General features: G+C 38.0%; 1 protein-coding gene across 6 annotated transcripts in view; it reads left to right on the top strand.

Annotated features, from left to right (window-relative positions):
• CKAP5 (cytoskeleton associated protein 5) overlaps positions 1–14,888 on the top strand; it is a 52,941-nt gene that overhangs the window by 23,663 nt on the left and 14,390 nt on the right. For 4 of the 6 annotated variants that reach the window (XM_039705081.1, XM_039705080.1, XM_039705078.1 and 1 more), the window contains exons 15-31: positions 48–158; positions 1,300–1,392; positions 1,947–2,132; positions 3,800–3,894; positions 5,224–5,281; positions 5,363–5,488; positions 5,813–5,952; positions 6,113–6,287; positions 6,810–6,923; positions 9,009–9,137; positions 9,736–9,930; positions 10,568–10,703; positions 11,413–11,501; positions 12,316–12,426; positions 12,710–12,832; positions 13,664–13,813; positions 14,200–14,403. In XM_039705081.1, the coding sequence (XP_039561015.1) occupies positions 48–158; positions 1,300–1,392; positions 1,947–2,132; positions 3,800–3,894; positions 5,224–5,281; positions 5,363–5,488; positions 5,813–5,952; positions 6,113–6,287; positions 6,810–6,923; positions 9,009–9,137; positions 9,736–9,930; positions 10,568–10,703; positions 11,413–11,501; positions 12,316–12,426; positions 12,710–12,832; positions 13,664–13,813; positions 14,200–14,403 (2,235 nt within the window). The remainder of the gene's footprint in view (positions 1–47; positions 159–1,299; positions 1,393–1,946; positions 2,133–3,799; positions 3,895–5,223; positions 5,282–5,362; positions 5,489–5,812; positions 5,953–6,112; positions 6,288–6,809; positions 6,924–9,008; positions 9,138–9,735; positions 9,931–10,567; positions 10,704–11,412; positions 11,502–12,315; positions 12,427–12,709; positions 12,833–13,663; positions 13,814–14,199; positions 14,404–14,888) is intronic. The other 2 variants (XM_039705083.1, XM_039705082.1) reach the window with 1 other exon arrangement.

Raw genomic sequence — 14,888 nt, 5'->3', positions numbered from 1 at the left:
CTGAAGGGACCCAGTGGAGTATTAACCTTGTTCTGATCTGGCTGCAGATAGAAGTATGTGAAGAGAAAGCTGCTGCTGTCCTTCCAGCTTCTTGTATCCAGCAGTTGGACAGTGGTAACTGGAAAGAGAGGCTTGCCTGCATGGAGGAGTTTCAGAAGGTATGTTTGGAACAGTTGATAAGAGAGGCAATAGGAGAAGGAGAAAACAAGTAATAATTTCTTTAGCTCTTTAGGCCTGATAAGTCTCCTGAAATACTGACTATTAGTGGTTATATGTCAGCACTTCAGGTGGACCAAACAATACTTGAAAAAGCCAAATGGCTTTTATGGTTTAAATTCCATAACATTGGTGTAGTAAGTATTTTACCTTAGACAGTTGTGCTTTTGTCAAAAATAGTTGTATTTTGATTGAGAATACTTAAAGGTATTTTTAAAACTCCAAATAATTGTAAAGCTTGGTCTCAAACACAGCTAGGTTTAAACAAAAAGTTTTGCAACAGCTAGGCCAGATCTATTGCAAAGAAGTTCCTGCCGTTTGTGTGTTAGGCGGCAATTGATTATAATCAACTATTTATCAGTTGAAATTTTTATGTTTAAAGGCTTATGAAGTACTAGCAGTCGTCACAGCTAGTGGAAAGTGCTTCATGTAGTCACAAACAAAAAAGAGCTTCAACTGTAGGTGTACAAGTAGTTCATACCATTATACCAGTACAGTAATGACTGAGCTTTTAGAATGACTGAGCTTTTAGTATTTTAGTGGGAAAAGTGACTAACTTCAGTTGGGAAATGGTGACTGGCTGCATTGAAATGCTGCTGCAGAAACCTGCTTTATTAAAATATTGCCATTTCTATTGAATGACTAAGTCTAACAGCTAAACCCCAGTCATTTAGATCATAGTCGGGCTTAATCTCTGCCGTGTAGTCAACATTCCAACATGAAAGCTCCATAATATACTTTATCTTAATAACAAAAAAGCAGCTTTTTGAGGGGAAGGTGGGCTGTTAGGGGATTTTGTTTGTTTGTTTTTAATTAAGTGTTATATTTCTAGCATTGGAATGGCCAATAGTGATTGTTAACGAAATTTGTTAAAGAACATTAAAGGAGTACTGATGTGAATGCTATAGGTTAAATGTTGGTTCAGTACCTCAGACTCCTTGTAAAAGTAGCTCTTTAGGTAAATTATTATGCTGAGAATTTCTCTAATTCAGTATTAAAAAAAATACTTTGAGGACAGTTGAGAATTTCTGTTAGTTTTGTATAATTTGTGACCCACTGACTAACTTAATGTTAATCCTTTAGTCTGTTGAGCTTATGGAAAGAAGTGAAATGCCTTGCCAAGCCCTAGTAAGAATGCTGGCCAAGAAACCCGGTTGGAAGGAAACAAATTTTCAGGTAATACATTATCCTTTAGTAGCTAAATAGTCAATTTCTGTTGATGTAAAGCAGTTTACAGCTAAAAGGCTGTAATTTCATATGTCACTGTGGCCACTTTTCTGTCTGTAATCAATGAGAAAATAAATTTTCAAATTGGATTTTATCTCTGAGAGTTGAGACTCTAGATGTCATCTACGGTATCTAAATATTGTCTTTAGGTGTGTATGTATACATGTGAATATATATAAGCATGTGTGTATATAAGTTCTAAAAGTAGATAATGGCAGCTCAGTGTTAATGGTTGTGTGTGTGATATGATAGTTTGTATTTGTGTGTGTACTCAGTTTTTGTTTATAGACACACAAAACACCTGTGCATGTGCACAAAATATCTGTGTGCATAACTACTTCTCCATATTCAAATGTGTGTATATATGTACAAATAAAAATTTTGTCCATATGTTAGTATTTACCCACAAATCCGTATAATTCTTATATGGATCCATAGATATATAGAATGAGAAAAAATACACAAACACATGAGTAACTTTGTTGCTGTTTTGGACATTGCAGGTGATGCAGATGAAACTGCATATAGTTGCATTGATTGCACAGAAAGGAAACTTCTCCAAAACTTCAGCACAGGTTGTGCTGGATGGTCTTGTAGACAAGGTCGGTGATGTGAAATGTGGAACTAATGCAAAAGAGGCCATGACAGCAATAGCAGAAGCATGTCAGTTGCCGTGGACTGCTGAGCAGGTGAGTGAGCAGCAAAGGTGTTCTTTGAGTAAATAAAATCAGAAATAATATGTAGGGTGTCTTTCAGTCTGAGGAGTAAATCCCAAATCTTTGATTTTTCTCTGTTGCATGAAAGTGATTTGTTTGCTGTCAAGATGCTTCCTGAGGCAGAAGTTAAATATATATTCCTCTGAAGTTGAAAATAGAATCTTAGGATGGTTTGAATTGGAAGGGACCTTAGAGATCATCTAGGTCCTCCCACTAGGCATAGTTAGGGATACCTTCTACTAGAGCAGATTGCTCAAAGCCCCATCCACCCCTGGCCTTGAACATTTCCAGGGATGGGGCAACCACAGCTCTTCTTTCAGTTCAGACCCATTCCTCTTGTCCAACCACTGTATGCACTTTTCAAAAGTTTTCTTGGAGGACTCCTTCAAGTACTAAAAGGAGTACCACAAGCCACAAAATCAACCTAGAGCCTTATCCAGGCTGAAAGATTCCAATTCTGTCAGCCTTCCCTCACAGGAGAGGTGCTTCATCCTTTAAATCATGGTGGCCCTGCTCTGTACTCCTTCTAATAGATCCATGTCCTTCTGGTGCTGAATGCCCTACAACTGGATGCAGCACTTCTGGTGGGGTCTCACAAGAGCAGAGCAGAGGGAATCCCCTGAGAATCCCCCCCTCACCCTGCTGGCCACACTGCTTTTGCTGCAGCCCAGAGCACAGTTGACTTTCTGGGCTGTGAGTGCACATGGCTGGGTCGTGTCCAGCCCGCTTGGAGGGGCTGGGTGCTCTCTCTTGCGCACGTTCTCTCCACTCATCCCCCAGCCTGTGTTGATACCAGGAGTTGCCCTGACCCACATGCAACACCTTGGCTTGTCGAGTCTCTTCAGGTTTCCATGGGCTCACTTCTCAGGCTTGTCCAGGTCTCTCTTGATGGCCTCCTGTCCTTCAGGTGTGTTAACTCCACCACTCCACCAAGCTTGTTTCATCACAACCTTGCCCTCAGGAAGCCCTCAATCCTTTTATCCGTCATTTATGGTGTTAAATGGCACTGGCGCTATTATGGATCCTTGAGGGGTGCTGCCTGTCATTCATGTCCATCAGGACTCCGAGCCATTAAGCACTACCCCCTGGATGTGATCATTCCACCAGTTCCTTACCTGCAAGAGTTTACCCATGAAATCCATGTTTCTCCAATTTAGAGAGAAGGATGTTGTGGGAGACCTTGTCAAAGGCATGACAGAAGTCCAGATACATGGTGTTTGTAACTGCACTGATGTAATTGCTCTGTCATAAAAGGCCATGATGTTGGTCAGGGAGGATTTGCCCTTGGTGAAACTGTGCTGGCTGTCTCAGTCACCTCCCTGTCGTCCATGTGATTCAGCACAGCTTCTGGGAGGATCTCTTTTATGATCTTCCAAGGCACAGTAATAATGAATAATTATCTAATGCTTTTTCGAAAAAAGCAAGTAAGAATCTGTGAAAAAGGTGTCTCTGGCTACCTCTAAGTACTTCAGGAACTTCTGGTTCACTTCAGTTCCAGTTGTATCCTGCTGCAGTGATACAGTTGCTTTTTCCTTTTCTGTAACCCCAGCTTTTTCTGTTCACTTGCCCTGTGTTTTTTGCAGGTTTCTTGACACCTGGTTTGCCAGTGGAAGTTTACACTTAATTTTCTTCTATTCCAGGTTGTAGCTATGGCTTTCTCTCAGAAGAATCCTAAAAACCAGTCAGAAACTTTGAACTGGCTTTCAAATGCAATTAAAGAGTTTGGCTTTTCTGGGTAAGTATTTTAGAGAAATGTGAATGAAGATGTTTCTAATACGGAACTAAGGTTCTGTTAATCTAAACTCCAGTTCCTTAAACTCTGATGCTAGCCATGTTTTTCTGGCTCTTAAGTGTATAATTTAAAGTATCTGGCATTACTAGTACAATGGGATCTGATTGCACTTCTAGCTACTTTACTCATCACTCGATCTTCTCTGAAGAGCATTTGTCTTAAGGTACTTACAGGTGTGGACTGGGGACAGAGCTGTGGCATTGCATGTCTGTTACACTCCTACTTGGATACACCTGCACCCAGGTGGACCACTATACATTTTATAATCTAAAATTAAAAACCACAACAACTGAATCTGACAACCTACAGAAGAGTGCATAACCAGCATCCCTGTTAATCTCCTTGGGAGACATTGTGAGGTTGATTACAGGTGGATGATGTTTTAGCTGTTATTAACAAAATAGCTGTTATTAAGTCTGGCATTGTCAGTGTGAGAAATTATTTCTCCATCAGAACCAGGGATAGCGTGCCTTAATTTTTAATCACTAGTCATTTAACTGAATGTGGTTAAGCATGTATAATAGAGTTTTATCCTGAGTAAAAATCTCTAAGCAAGGAAAACATCAAATATCACTTTATTTGACTACTTGGGCAGTTACTATGCCTGTCTTGAGATATTTTGTGGCTTTTAAATAGATAGTGACATTGATTAAGTCTGGGAAATAAACTCTTCTTTAGTAAATTCCACGAAAAATAAATATTTGCAATCTGGAATGTATATAGATGTGTTATGAGGATAGCAGTGTTTGAGGCTGCACAGATAATATAGAAGATACAGGAATTTAAACCTTCCTTTATTTCTCTTGTAAATATACTTTTGAAAAATCTGTCTTTTTCTGGAAGATCATGAGACTAACAAAAAAATAAAATTAAAAAAAGACCCACCACAACAGTAATATACCCTCACTTTTATTGTGTAGTCATGTTTCAGACTTAAAATGTTTCTAGATTCATTCCTCAATATTTCAGTCCTAGCAGTCACGTGGATTATGTAGTTTAAGAAACTTTCCTGCTGTGATTAATAGCAGGCTTTTGTATAAATTGTTTATTGATTGATTTTCACAGTAGGCTATTCTCCCATCTGATCTTTCAGTAGTATTTAAGCAGCTACTATCTACACTGTACCTGTAATGATATTTTATGAGTATGCATGTTTTCTGCATCTGTGTAAACCTGTCTAGGAGTATCTTTTTTATTTAACATACTGTGATGATTTTGTTTGTTGGTGCTGTTTGTTGTGTTTTATTTATGGGAGACATCTTTTTTCCACAGATTGAATGTCAAAGCTTTCATCAGCAATGTGAAGACAGCTCTTGCTGCAACTAACCCAGTGAGTAAATTTAGAATTTTAATCCTGAATTATTATTAGTCCTTAATTTGAAGACTGAGTGCTTTTTCCTCTTTTTGGCAGGCTGTGAGGACTTCGGCCATTACATTGCTGGGAGTAATGTATCTTTATGTGGGACCTTCTCTGCGAATGTTTTTTGAAGATGAGAAGCCAGCCCTTCTCTCTCAGATAGATGCAGAATTTGAAAAGGTATGAAGTGGAGCTCTCTTGCTACCAAGTGTCATTAAAGCTACTTTGAAACTTCAGTAGCTGGAGTTTGTAGTAATACTGTGGTCTAACCCTTGGGCTTGTAATTGAACAAGAATTAGAAGACTGTGCATAAAGGCTGTAAATGCATTATGAGTAGTCAGGTTTTTTTCATTATGAACTTTAAAAGTTCCCAGGTTTGAATAGTATAATGGTTTAGAAGTCTGCTGTCCTGATGCAGTGCATTCATATCATATAAGTGGTTATGGTTTTAATGTCAAATTAAAAATTGTAAAATTGTTGTTTCTGATTTTGTGTTGCTTGCAGATGCAAGGACAGACAGCACCAGCTCCAACTCGTGGCATTTCCAGGCACAGCGTGGGAGGTGGGGATGATGGTGAAGAAGAAGAAGAACAGGAGGAGGTTGGGAATGATGTTGTGGATCTCTTGCCAAGAACAGATATTGGGTAGGTTTGTATTCTAGTACCTGAAGATACACTGCCACTGCAGTTCAAAACTTTGCATTTCTAACTGCTTTCTAAGCAGAAATCTATGGTCTTAAAGCACTCAAATACTAATAGAGATATCACTAAGTAAACAGGCACTTTACCTGTTTTTCTCTTGCAGTGATAAGATTACAGCGGAATTAGTGTCTAAGATTGGGGATAAAAATTGGAAGATCAGAAAGGAAGGTCTAGATGAAGTGACAAGCATAATAAATGAAGCAAAGTTCATTCAGCCAAACATAGGAGAACTTCCAGCTGCTCTGAAGGGTCGTCTCAATGACTCCAATAAAATCTTGGTATGTTTTTTAAAATCCTGTTTCCAGCTTAAAACTTAAGGTAGTCATGATTCCTGAACCTTGCTTATTACTGTGTGGTCACTTTCAATGTCATTAAGTCAGCAGTTGGAAAATAGTGAACTGTATGTTGCCAGATCATATATTTGCCTATTTTAATAAATATTTGCCCTTTGTTTCATTTTAAAAAAGCTTCAAATGAAAGGAAAAACTACCTTTACTTTTAATGTAATATAAGGACATCTTAAAAGAATTTGACTAATTGCTTCATTTGTGACAAAAGTGAATTGTCCCTTATTTGAAAAATGTTTTTACTTGAAATTTAATTTGCTCAGAATATGAAAGTATTTTTTGAATTTTCAGTGTGATGAATTTGAAGCCTGGAATAGGTTTCATTGAGCAGGCATTCTAAAGTAAAAGCTTTAATATATAGCAGTATCTCTTTTCTCTGTATAACTGGGAGTTTTTTTGCATGAATGTTTGTAACACTGCTGTATTTAAAACCTTTTTATTCCTTATGTGCAGGTGCAACAAACACTGAGCATTCTTCAGCAACTAGCAACTGCAATGGGCCCTAATATCAAACAGTATGTGAAAAATTTGGGGATTCCTGTCATTACAGTTCTAGGAGATAGTAAGGTAGGACAGACATCATGATCTCCTTGCTTTTTGTGTATCTAAGCTATGCCTGAAAGGTGGTTGGTAGTTAAAACTTCCTTGGAAGCTTGCCAATGTTTTTAATAAGTTCTTTCCTGAATGATGAATCTGGCTTTTAAATGAATGTGGTGACTCTATGCGTATTTCTGCTGCTGGAAGTACAGTATTTTAGACACTGAACAGGTTTGCTTGGTAAAGTTCCTTGTAGAATTTTTAGTTTATCACTGTGGATTCCAGTAAACATTGTTGTTGTCTTTGTCGTTGTGTGGGAGACTTTGAACTGTAGGTAGACACAGGACATTTACAACTGACACTGACGCTTGTATAAATAACACCAGTGTCGCGTTTGCCAGGATGCTGTGTCAAAACCAAGCTTAGGACCATAGGAAAAGAGCTATTTGAAGCGATGGGTAAAAAGGCTTGGGAAGGTTCCAATATCTTTTGCCAGAAGTCATGGGCAATTATTATCAAAGGTGGCATACTTCAGCTGTCTCTGCTTGGAATGTGAGTAGGAAAAAGAGCAGAAGCTGGATCTACCTGTCATGAACAGTGGAAAGACTTAGACTGGTTCTAGGGCTAGATAAAAATTCCATGGTTCAAACTGTTTTCTCTTAAGTGTCTTCAAGAGCTGAGATTTTATGTGACTGTTCAATTTTTTAAACTCACCAATTATCCTGAGGTAACAACAGTGAGCTCCTTTTGTAGGATCATAGAATTTTTTGGGTTGGAAGGGAATCCCACTGCCAATGCAGGGACACTTTCCACTAGACCAGGTTGCTCAGAGCCCCAGACTGGTAGGAGAGTTGCAAGTTTAAGGATAAGACCAATTGGTTGCAGGTTTAAGGATAAGACCAATTGTAATTAAGTTACATTGTTAGTAAAATGCATAACACTGACATAACTTGTAAGCACTATAATGCTGACAGAAGATGGATGCTTGTTTGAACACTCTTACTGTGGTAATGTTTTTTAAAGTACTTCAAATGCAAGATTTAACTAGTTTATCAAATTTAAGTTTTTGAAGATGAGGATGGTCCATTTTGGGTCCTACTTCAGTATGTTTATAGTGGACCTACTGAATAATTGAAGAAAATAATCAGCTTGAAGCATGAGTGAAGACACATCAAATTTGGGTGATGGGAACCAAGACCTTGTCAGAGAGGCTGATGACCATGTGTTTATCTGCAGCACGTGATTTTTGTTTTCCTTAATGAGATAGAAGATGGGAGAAGTTGGTAAAGCAAGGATGCTGACTTCTTGTTTACATATATGCTTAGATGTTACTTCTGAATTTATATGGGTCATACTTAACTAAATGAGTCTGCTACATTATTAGCTTTCCTCAGAAATTCAGCCTACAGGAGAAGGTCTTATGTATAAAGTCATATTTGGACTGATAACATTTTAAAGAACCATGGTTGTTAAATATTCCATCTGATTTCTCATAACTTCATGTAGCTGCTTCAAAAAGGGGTGCTGTTCTAAATTTTGCTTGGAAAAAACAAGATGGAAGTTGGTAGGAATTAGGGGCTCCCTCATTCCTGATTTTGCTCGTGTATGCTAAATGAGTGTCTAATAGAAGGCTCTGAATTAGGGGCTCCCTCATTCCTGATTTTGCTCATGTGTATCCTAAATGAGAGTGTCTAATAGAAGGCTCCATAATTCACTTGCCTTGATTTATGAATGTGCAGCCTGTTTAAGCACTGTATAAGTCACTGACATTATTATTTTGGCCTCTTTGAGAATTAGACTCCCAGAATTGTCATCAGTGAATGGTAGCATATAAAAGTAATTTTAGAGATACCCTTTCCCACTCCTTATTTAACTTATTTCTAAAAAATTATGGTAGATGAATATAATGTCTGATTGGGGGATTGCTGCAGCTGATATCACTGAAATGAAATTCTTCTGAATCTTAGACTTCTCAAGCTGCAAATAAAAAAAGATGTCAAAGCCTGTGATGTGGAAGCTTTTTGCTTTCATAGGAAGGATGACTATTGCTGCTTCTTTCGTAATCTTCTGACCCCTCTTTAGGTTTATTCTTTATAAATCTTGTTCTTGCTGCAGAATAATGTTCGTGCTGCTGCACTGGCAACTGTGAACGCCTGGGCTGAACAAACTGGCATGAAAGAGTGGTTGGAAGGGGAAGACCTTTCAGAAGAGCTCAAAAAAGAAAATCCTTTCCTAAGACAAGAGGTAGGCTTCTGTCAAGTAAACTTCTTATGTGTGTCAAATCAAAATAGCCTTATGTGCTATGGATTGTTTATCTACGCAGACTGAGTTGACACAATGCTACCATTATATGGGAAAACAAGTAGCTGTGTTTGTTCTGACATAAAATTGTTAAACCTTAAAAGGCTAATAACAAGCTTTCTTCCTGAATGATAGCTGTCATTTGGACTTCAGTGCCTCTAAAAATGTAACTTCTGTCTGTTTTGATTAGCATTTTAAGAGCTAGTTTGTGAACCCTCAAATTCACCACGGGACGGAACTGGAGACATTAAAAAGAGTGGCTGAAATTCTATTCTTTTCAAAAGGAAGAAATAGCCTCCAAAGAGACCAGGCTTAAAGTATTAAGATAGTTGTGTGTTAACATGCTATACTTTTAATTTTTGTAATTGCTGATATGAAAATTCATGTTGTTGAAGAATATCTGTCTGAAAAGTGTTTGGGTGGGGTTTTGCTACTTACATTGTAGAATGTAATAGTATGTGAAGGACTGCTATTCAAACTCTTGTGCCTTGACACAGCACTGTGAACACTTCTTTAAAAGCTTTTATTTTAAAACTTTCAGCTTCTTGGTTGGTTGGCTGAGAAGTTGCCTGCCCTCCGTTCTGTTCCTTCTGACCTGCTCTTGTGTGTGCCTCACCTGTACTCCTGCCTTGAAGATCGAAATGGGGACGTGCGCAAAAAGGCACAGGATGCCCTGCCGTTCTTCATGATGCATCTGGGCTTTGAGAAGATGGCAAAAGCCACTGGCAAGCTGAAGGTACTTCTGTTACAAAGATTAGATCATGTGATCTTGAATGTATGAATATTAAGTCCTATTCACAGTCTCATGACATGCAGTCTTGAGTCATGTAAGCTTGTCTGCATTCAGTATTCTCAGGAAGACTGAAAATAGTATCAGGAGCTGTGAGCTAGAGGTTTCTCTGCTTCAGAAATGATTACTGCCATTGCAAGCTTATTACTTCAAGAGTTTGCTATTTATTCACTCTGATATTCTTCCGAAAAAAAATCTACTTGCAGATAGCTTCCATACCAGTTCCTGTCCCACTCTGTCTTTCTACTCATATTTTAACATGATGTCTAGCAGTTTGGTTTGGCTTGTGGACCCCTGAGTGGGGGTGACTAGGCACTCCATTGATGTCCAAAGACCACTCACCTAGAGTGAGTTTACATATTTCCCATAGATCTTGCAGAAGAAACTTTAAGGAAAGATGTTTTAACTTAGAAAAAAAGTATCTGAGAACGATTATGTGTTAAGATGACCATCCTCCAAGGTGCTTAACAGAGCATGGATTGTTTCAAACTAATTTTGGTTTTGTTGTCTGTAGCACATATTGGAAAGATTAGTGATAGACATTATTAAATCTATCACTTCTTTTTTGCACTTTGTTCTCTAGCCAACTTCCAAAGACCAGGTACTGGCCATGCTGGAGAAAGCCAAAGCCAACATGCCAGCCAAACCAGCTCCTCCTGCTAAAGCATCTTCCAGAGTGGTAGGAGGAGCAGCTTCAGCCAAATTCCAACCTGCATCAGGTAACCTCTCTGACATTTTGGGAAATGACTGAGAAAATGGTGGATTTTGAAGCTTTTTGACATGCCAGAGGAATAAACGTATTTATATGGAGAAGAGGTATTTAGCATAGTTAGGGTTCTGGTCTTTCTTGCATTTGAATCAGCTTCCAGTGTAGGAGGGTGTTTCCTTTCCACACAACCATCTGTCAGCTTCTATTTGAAAACTTGAAAATATCTACTTGGTATTGAAGCTAAAAGCAAGCTGGGCTAAAGGGGGAGATTTTTTTTCTAATATTAATCTAATTTTAATACAATTTTTTTAAATGTTTTCACATTATTCATTATCTGGACTATTTCCTTGGTGTAGTTCACTGTGGGACTGCCAGAATGCTTCTGTGATGGGATTAGGGGACAATTGATTTGAAAAGCCAAACTGCTGGGGCTAGCTTACTCAAGCCAGGTTCAGCTACAGCTCTAGACATTAGCCTGCATAGTATATATGTCTGCATTTTTAATTGTTTTGAAAAATTGGCTAAGTACCATAACCTTAATTAGGAAGACTTTGTATGCTAACATGGAATTTAAGGGACTACTTGAGTGGGTCTAAAAGCCTCAGACATATGTGTGGTTAAGCATAATGTATCACAAACATTTTTCTTATGTCCTAAGAAGAGAAAACTGATAACCTAAAATGGGCTTCTAGATAATTTTAAATGGTCTGTTTCTCCAGCATTTGCTGATGATTTAGGGTCTAATACTGTGGAATCCAAGCCTGATCTCAAAAAAGCCAAAGCAGGAGGGCTTTCCTCTAAAACTAAGGTATGTTGATTGCCTTTTGTGTAAAATCAGTTTTATTAAGTTCGTAGCTGTGGTTTGTTAATGTGTTGTAGGCAGAAGAGTGTAGTCCTTGCTATGGACAACTTTTCAGAAAAATCTTCATGTTTGTCTGAACTCTGAAATGACAGACATTCCCATATCATTTACCTGATCACTGCTTTTGTCATTACCTATTTAATTACTAAAGTCTGTACTGTCAAAAAACAGTCTTATGAGAAACTCAGTCTGTTCTAAATTTTCCTGACCTCTTTGATTTTGTGCTATTGAAAATTCATTCTTACTAATCCAGGTCCAATGTTACACTTGAATGTTAATTTTGAACCCATGTATCAAAAGAAATTAATCTCTGCCTTAAAGTATGATGGGTAAGAAGTTCTCAGTCAAAGTGCAAAAAGGGAAGGAATATGCTTAAAAACATCAAAATCTCAACTGATTACAGTCAATTTTTGGTTAGGTTTTTCTGTTGTTTTGTGTTACAGTAATTTTTTTTTGCTGTTAATAATAAAATTTGTCCTATATGTATATAACTAAAAATAACCCAAATTGTTCTACAGTCCCATTGTCTGAAGTAGTGCTGTAACAAGAACATTTGATGTAGGTCCATATTCATGCTAAGAATGAGCAGAACAAACCTTGAAGGACATTGTAGGTATGCTGAAGTCAATGCCGTGTTCTGCCAGAACTCTGCTGGTAGAGTGAAGACCTTTGTTTTTAGACAGCTGTTTATTCTTAAGAGTTTCCATTCTAAACCTTCTAACACATTCTCAGCAAAGACTTTTCTATGGCTTTTTTCCAGCAGTCAGATGTTAATAGCAATATGTCCAAGGGTAATGCCTGCCTGTCCAAAGCTAATACAAGGCTCAGCAAAGGCAGTTCAAGTGTGACAAAGAGCCAGTCTATCAAACAGGTACCACCTTGGGTTTTAGGGCTGTGTGTGGGTGACTAGCACACTGGTTGAGAGTGGTGTGTCATAATTCACAGGGTACTACTGTGCACACTGTCATGGGTATTGCTTCCACAGCAGCTGAGCACACACTTTTAAACTTCTAAATCAACATTTTTCTTTCAGCCTCTCTTTGGCTCTTGAACACATATGCAGCATGAGGGTGGCAAGTATCTAATGCTTGCAGTTGCTGGGACTGAGGCATATGTATGGCTTGTGTTGCCTGCTAATACCTTGCTTCTCTCAGGTACAGGGAAAGAAGGTGCTAAGCAAGCCTAGTCTGAAGGAAGAGGATGATAAATCAGGCCCTATTTTCATCATTGTCCCAAATGGGAAGGAACAGAGGATGAGAGAAGAGAAAGCTCTGAAGGTGAGAAAAATCAGAAAGTGTTCACAAGTTTTGAAGTGGAGGCTTTTAACCCATTCTTTAGTTTTTAATTTAGAATTTAACATGCTGTGGCATGTGTTAGCCACTGTCCATCTCTTGGAGTCTGATTCTTGAGTTTAACTTGGTACATCAATTGTGGTGTTTCTTTTCTGATTTTCAGATTTTGTGCATTTATACACTGTTATAAAAACCTAAGGCCTTTTAAAATTTTTCAAATTGTGAAGTATCATTATGCTTAGTAAATTCTTATGTGTTAGCCACTGTCCATCTCTTGGAGTCTGATTCTTGAGTTTAACTTGGTACATCAATTGTGGTGTTTCTTTTCTGATTTTCAGATTTTGTGCATTTATACACTGTTATAAAAACCTAAGGCCTTTTTACATTTTTTCAAATTGTGAAGTATCATTACGCTTAGTCAATTCTCTTCAGGTACAATGTCAGAGTTCTAGGGTACATTGCAAATGCTTTAATATACTTATTTTGAGCAGCCCCACTTAGCAATTTGTAAGGAAATTTCTGTTACTGAAAAGATGAATGTTATTTGTAACTTGCTAGTAAGTAGGCCTGTCTGGAGCTTAAAAACAATGACTTTTAAGTGATAATTATTAAGATAATAGCATAAGGATAATCAGCTCATATGTAGAGAACTTGTCATGTAAAAAAAAGGGGCAAACAACACTGATTTTTCATTATTGGCAATAAGAAGGCTTTGAAAACAGATTCTAAAGCAGATTTAAAAGATGTTCAATCAGCAGCATGTATGAGGAAGAAAAGGTATTGCTTGCTCTGAGTTCTAAATGCTGCCTTTTACAGGTGTTAAAGTGGAATTTCACTACTCCTCGTGATGAATACATTGAACAGCTGAAAACTCAGATGTCCACTTGTGTGGCCAAATGGCTACAGGATGAGATGTTTCATGCAGACTTCCAGCACCACAACAAAGCACTGACTGTTATGATTGAGGTGAGTTTGGATCTGTGGTAGAAGATGAGGCTGACAGAATTACTCTTTGCTATGAAAGATACTGCTTGAATTAAAATAAAATAGAAATTCTCTGAGGAGCCTGGGGTCGTTGTTTGGTGTAGTTGAAACCTAAACATACGTAGAAATCATTTTCAGCGGTATGATGAAGTTGGTATTAATACTGTTTCTCAGGAGAAGGGAAAGTTTCCTCACCAGAGACTTCTCTTAGAATTTTAGAAAGCCATGTAATTTTAAAGTGAGTATGTATTGTTCTAAGAATATACCATTAAATATAGATTATCTTATGAGACATAGCTGAGCTTATTTTCTTGTTGAACGGTGTATATATGTTTCATTTATGTAACTTTTTTTTAACTGCCTTCAAGCACTTGGAGAGTGAAAAAGATGGAGTCATCAGCTGCCTGGATTTGATCCTAAAATGGCTTACCCTGCGGTTCTTCGATACCAACACAAGTGTTTTGATGAAAGCACTTGAATATCTTAAATTGCTTTTTAATTTGCTGAGTCAAGAAGAGTATCACCTCACTGAAAATGAAGCATCCTCTTTCATCCCATATCTTATCCTAAAGGTACAATTTGTTTTTCAGAAATTAATGTTATTTTTCATGAGGATTATGGCTGGATACCATCAAACACTGCAATATGTTCATTGTAATTATATTGTGGAGTTAAGTCCAGTTGGTGGCTTGTGTGAGATTCAACAGGACATGTTTATTTAACCTGGAGAAAAGGAGGCTCAGGGCAGGTCTTGGTGCTCTTCATAACTACCTGAAAGGAGGCTGTAGTGAGGGGGAAGTTGATGTTGTCTTGTCAAGTAACAACTGAATAGAATGGGAGCAAAAGGACACAAGTTGTTCTAGGGGAGGCTTACGTTGGATATTTGGAAAAATTTCTTTCCTAGATGGGTTGTAAATCACTGAAACGTGCTGCCCAGGGAAGAGGTTTAGTCTCCATCCCTGGAAGTCTTTAGAAGTCATGTAAATGTGACACTTGGAGACATGGTTTAGTGGTAGACATGGCGGTGTTGGTTTAACAGTTTCACTCAATGATGTTG

This window comes from Passer montanus, unplaced genomic scaffold, assembly GCF_014805655.1.
Source record: "Passer montanus isolate IOZ18808 unplaced genomic scaffold, ASM1480565v1 scaffold18, whole genome shotgun sequence".
Lineage (NCBI taxonomy): Eukaryota > Metazoa > Chordata > Aves > Passeriformes > Passeridae > Passer > Passer montanus.
Note: the sequence above shows the minus strand (reverse complement) of the source record. Positions and strands in the feature narration are given on the sequence as shown.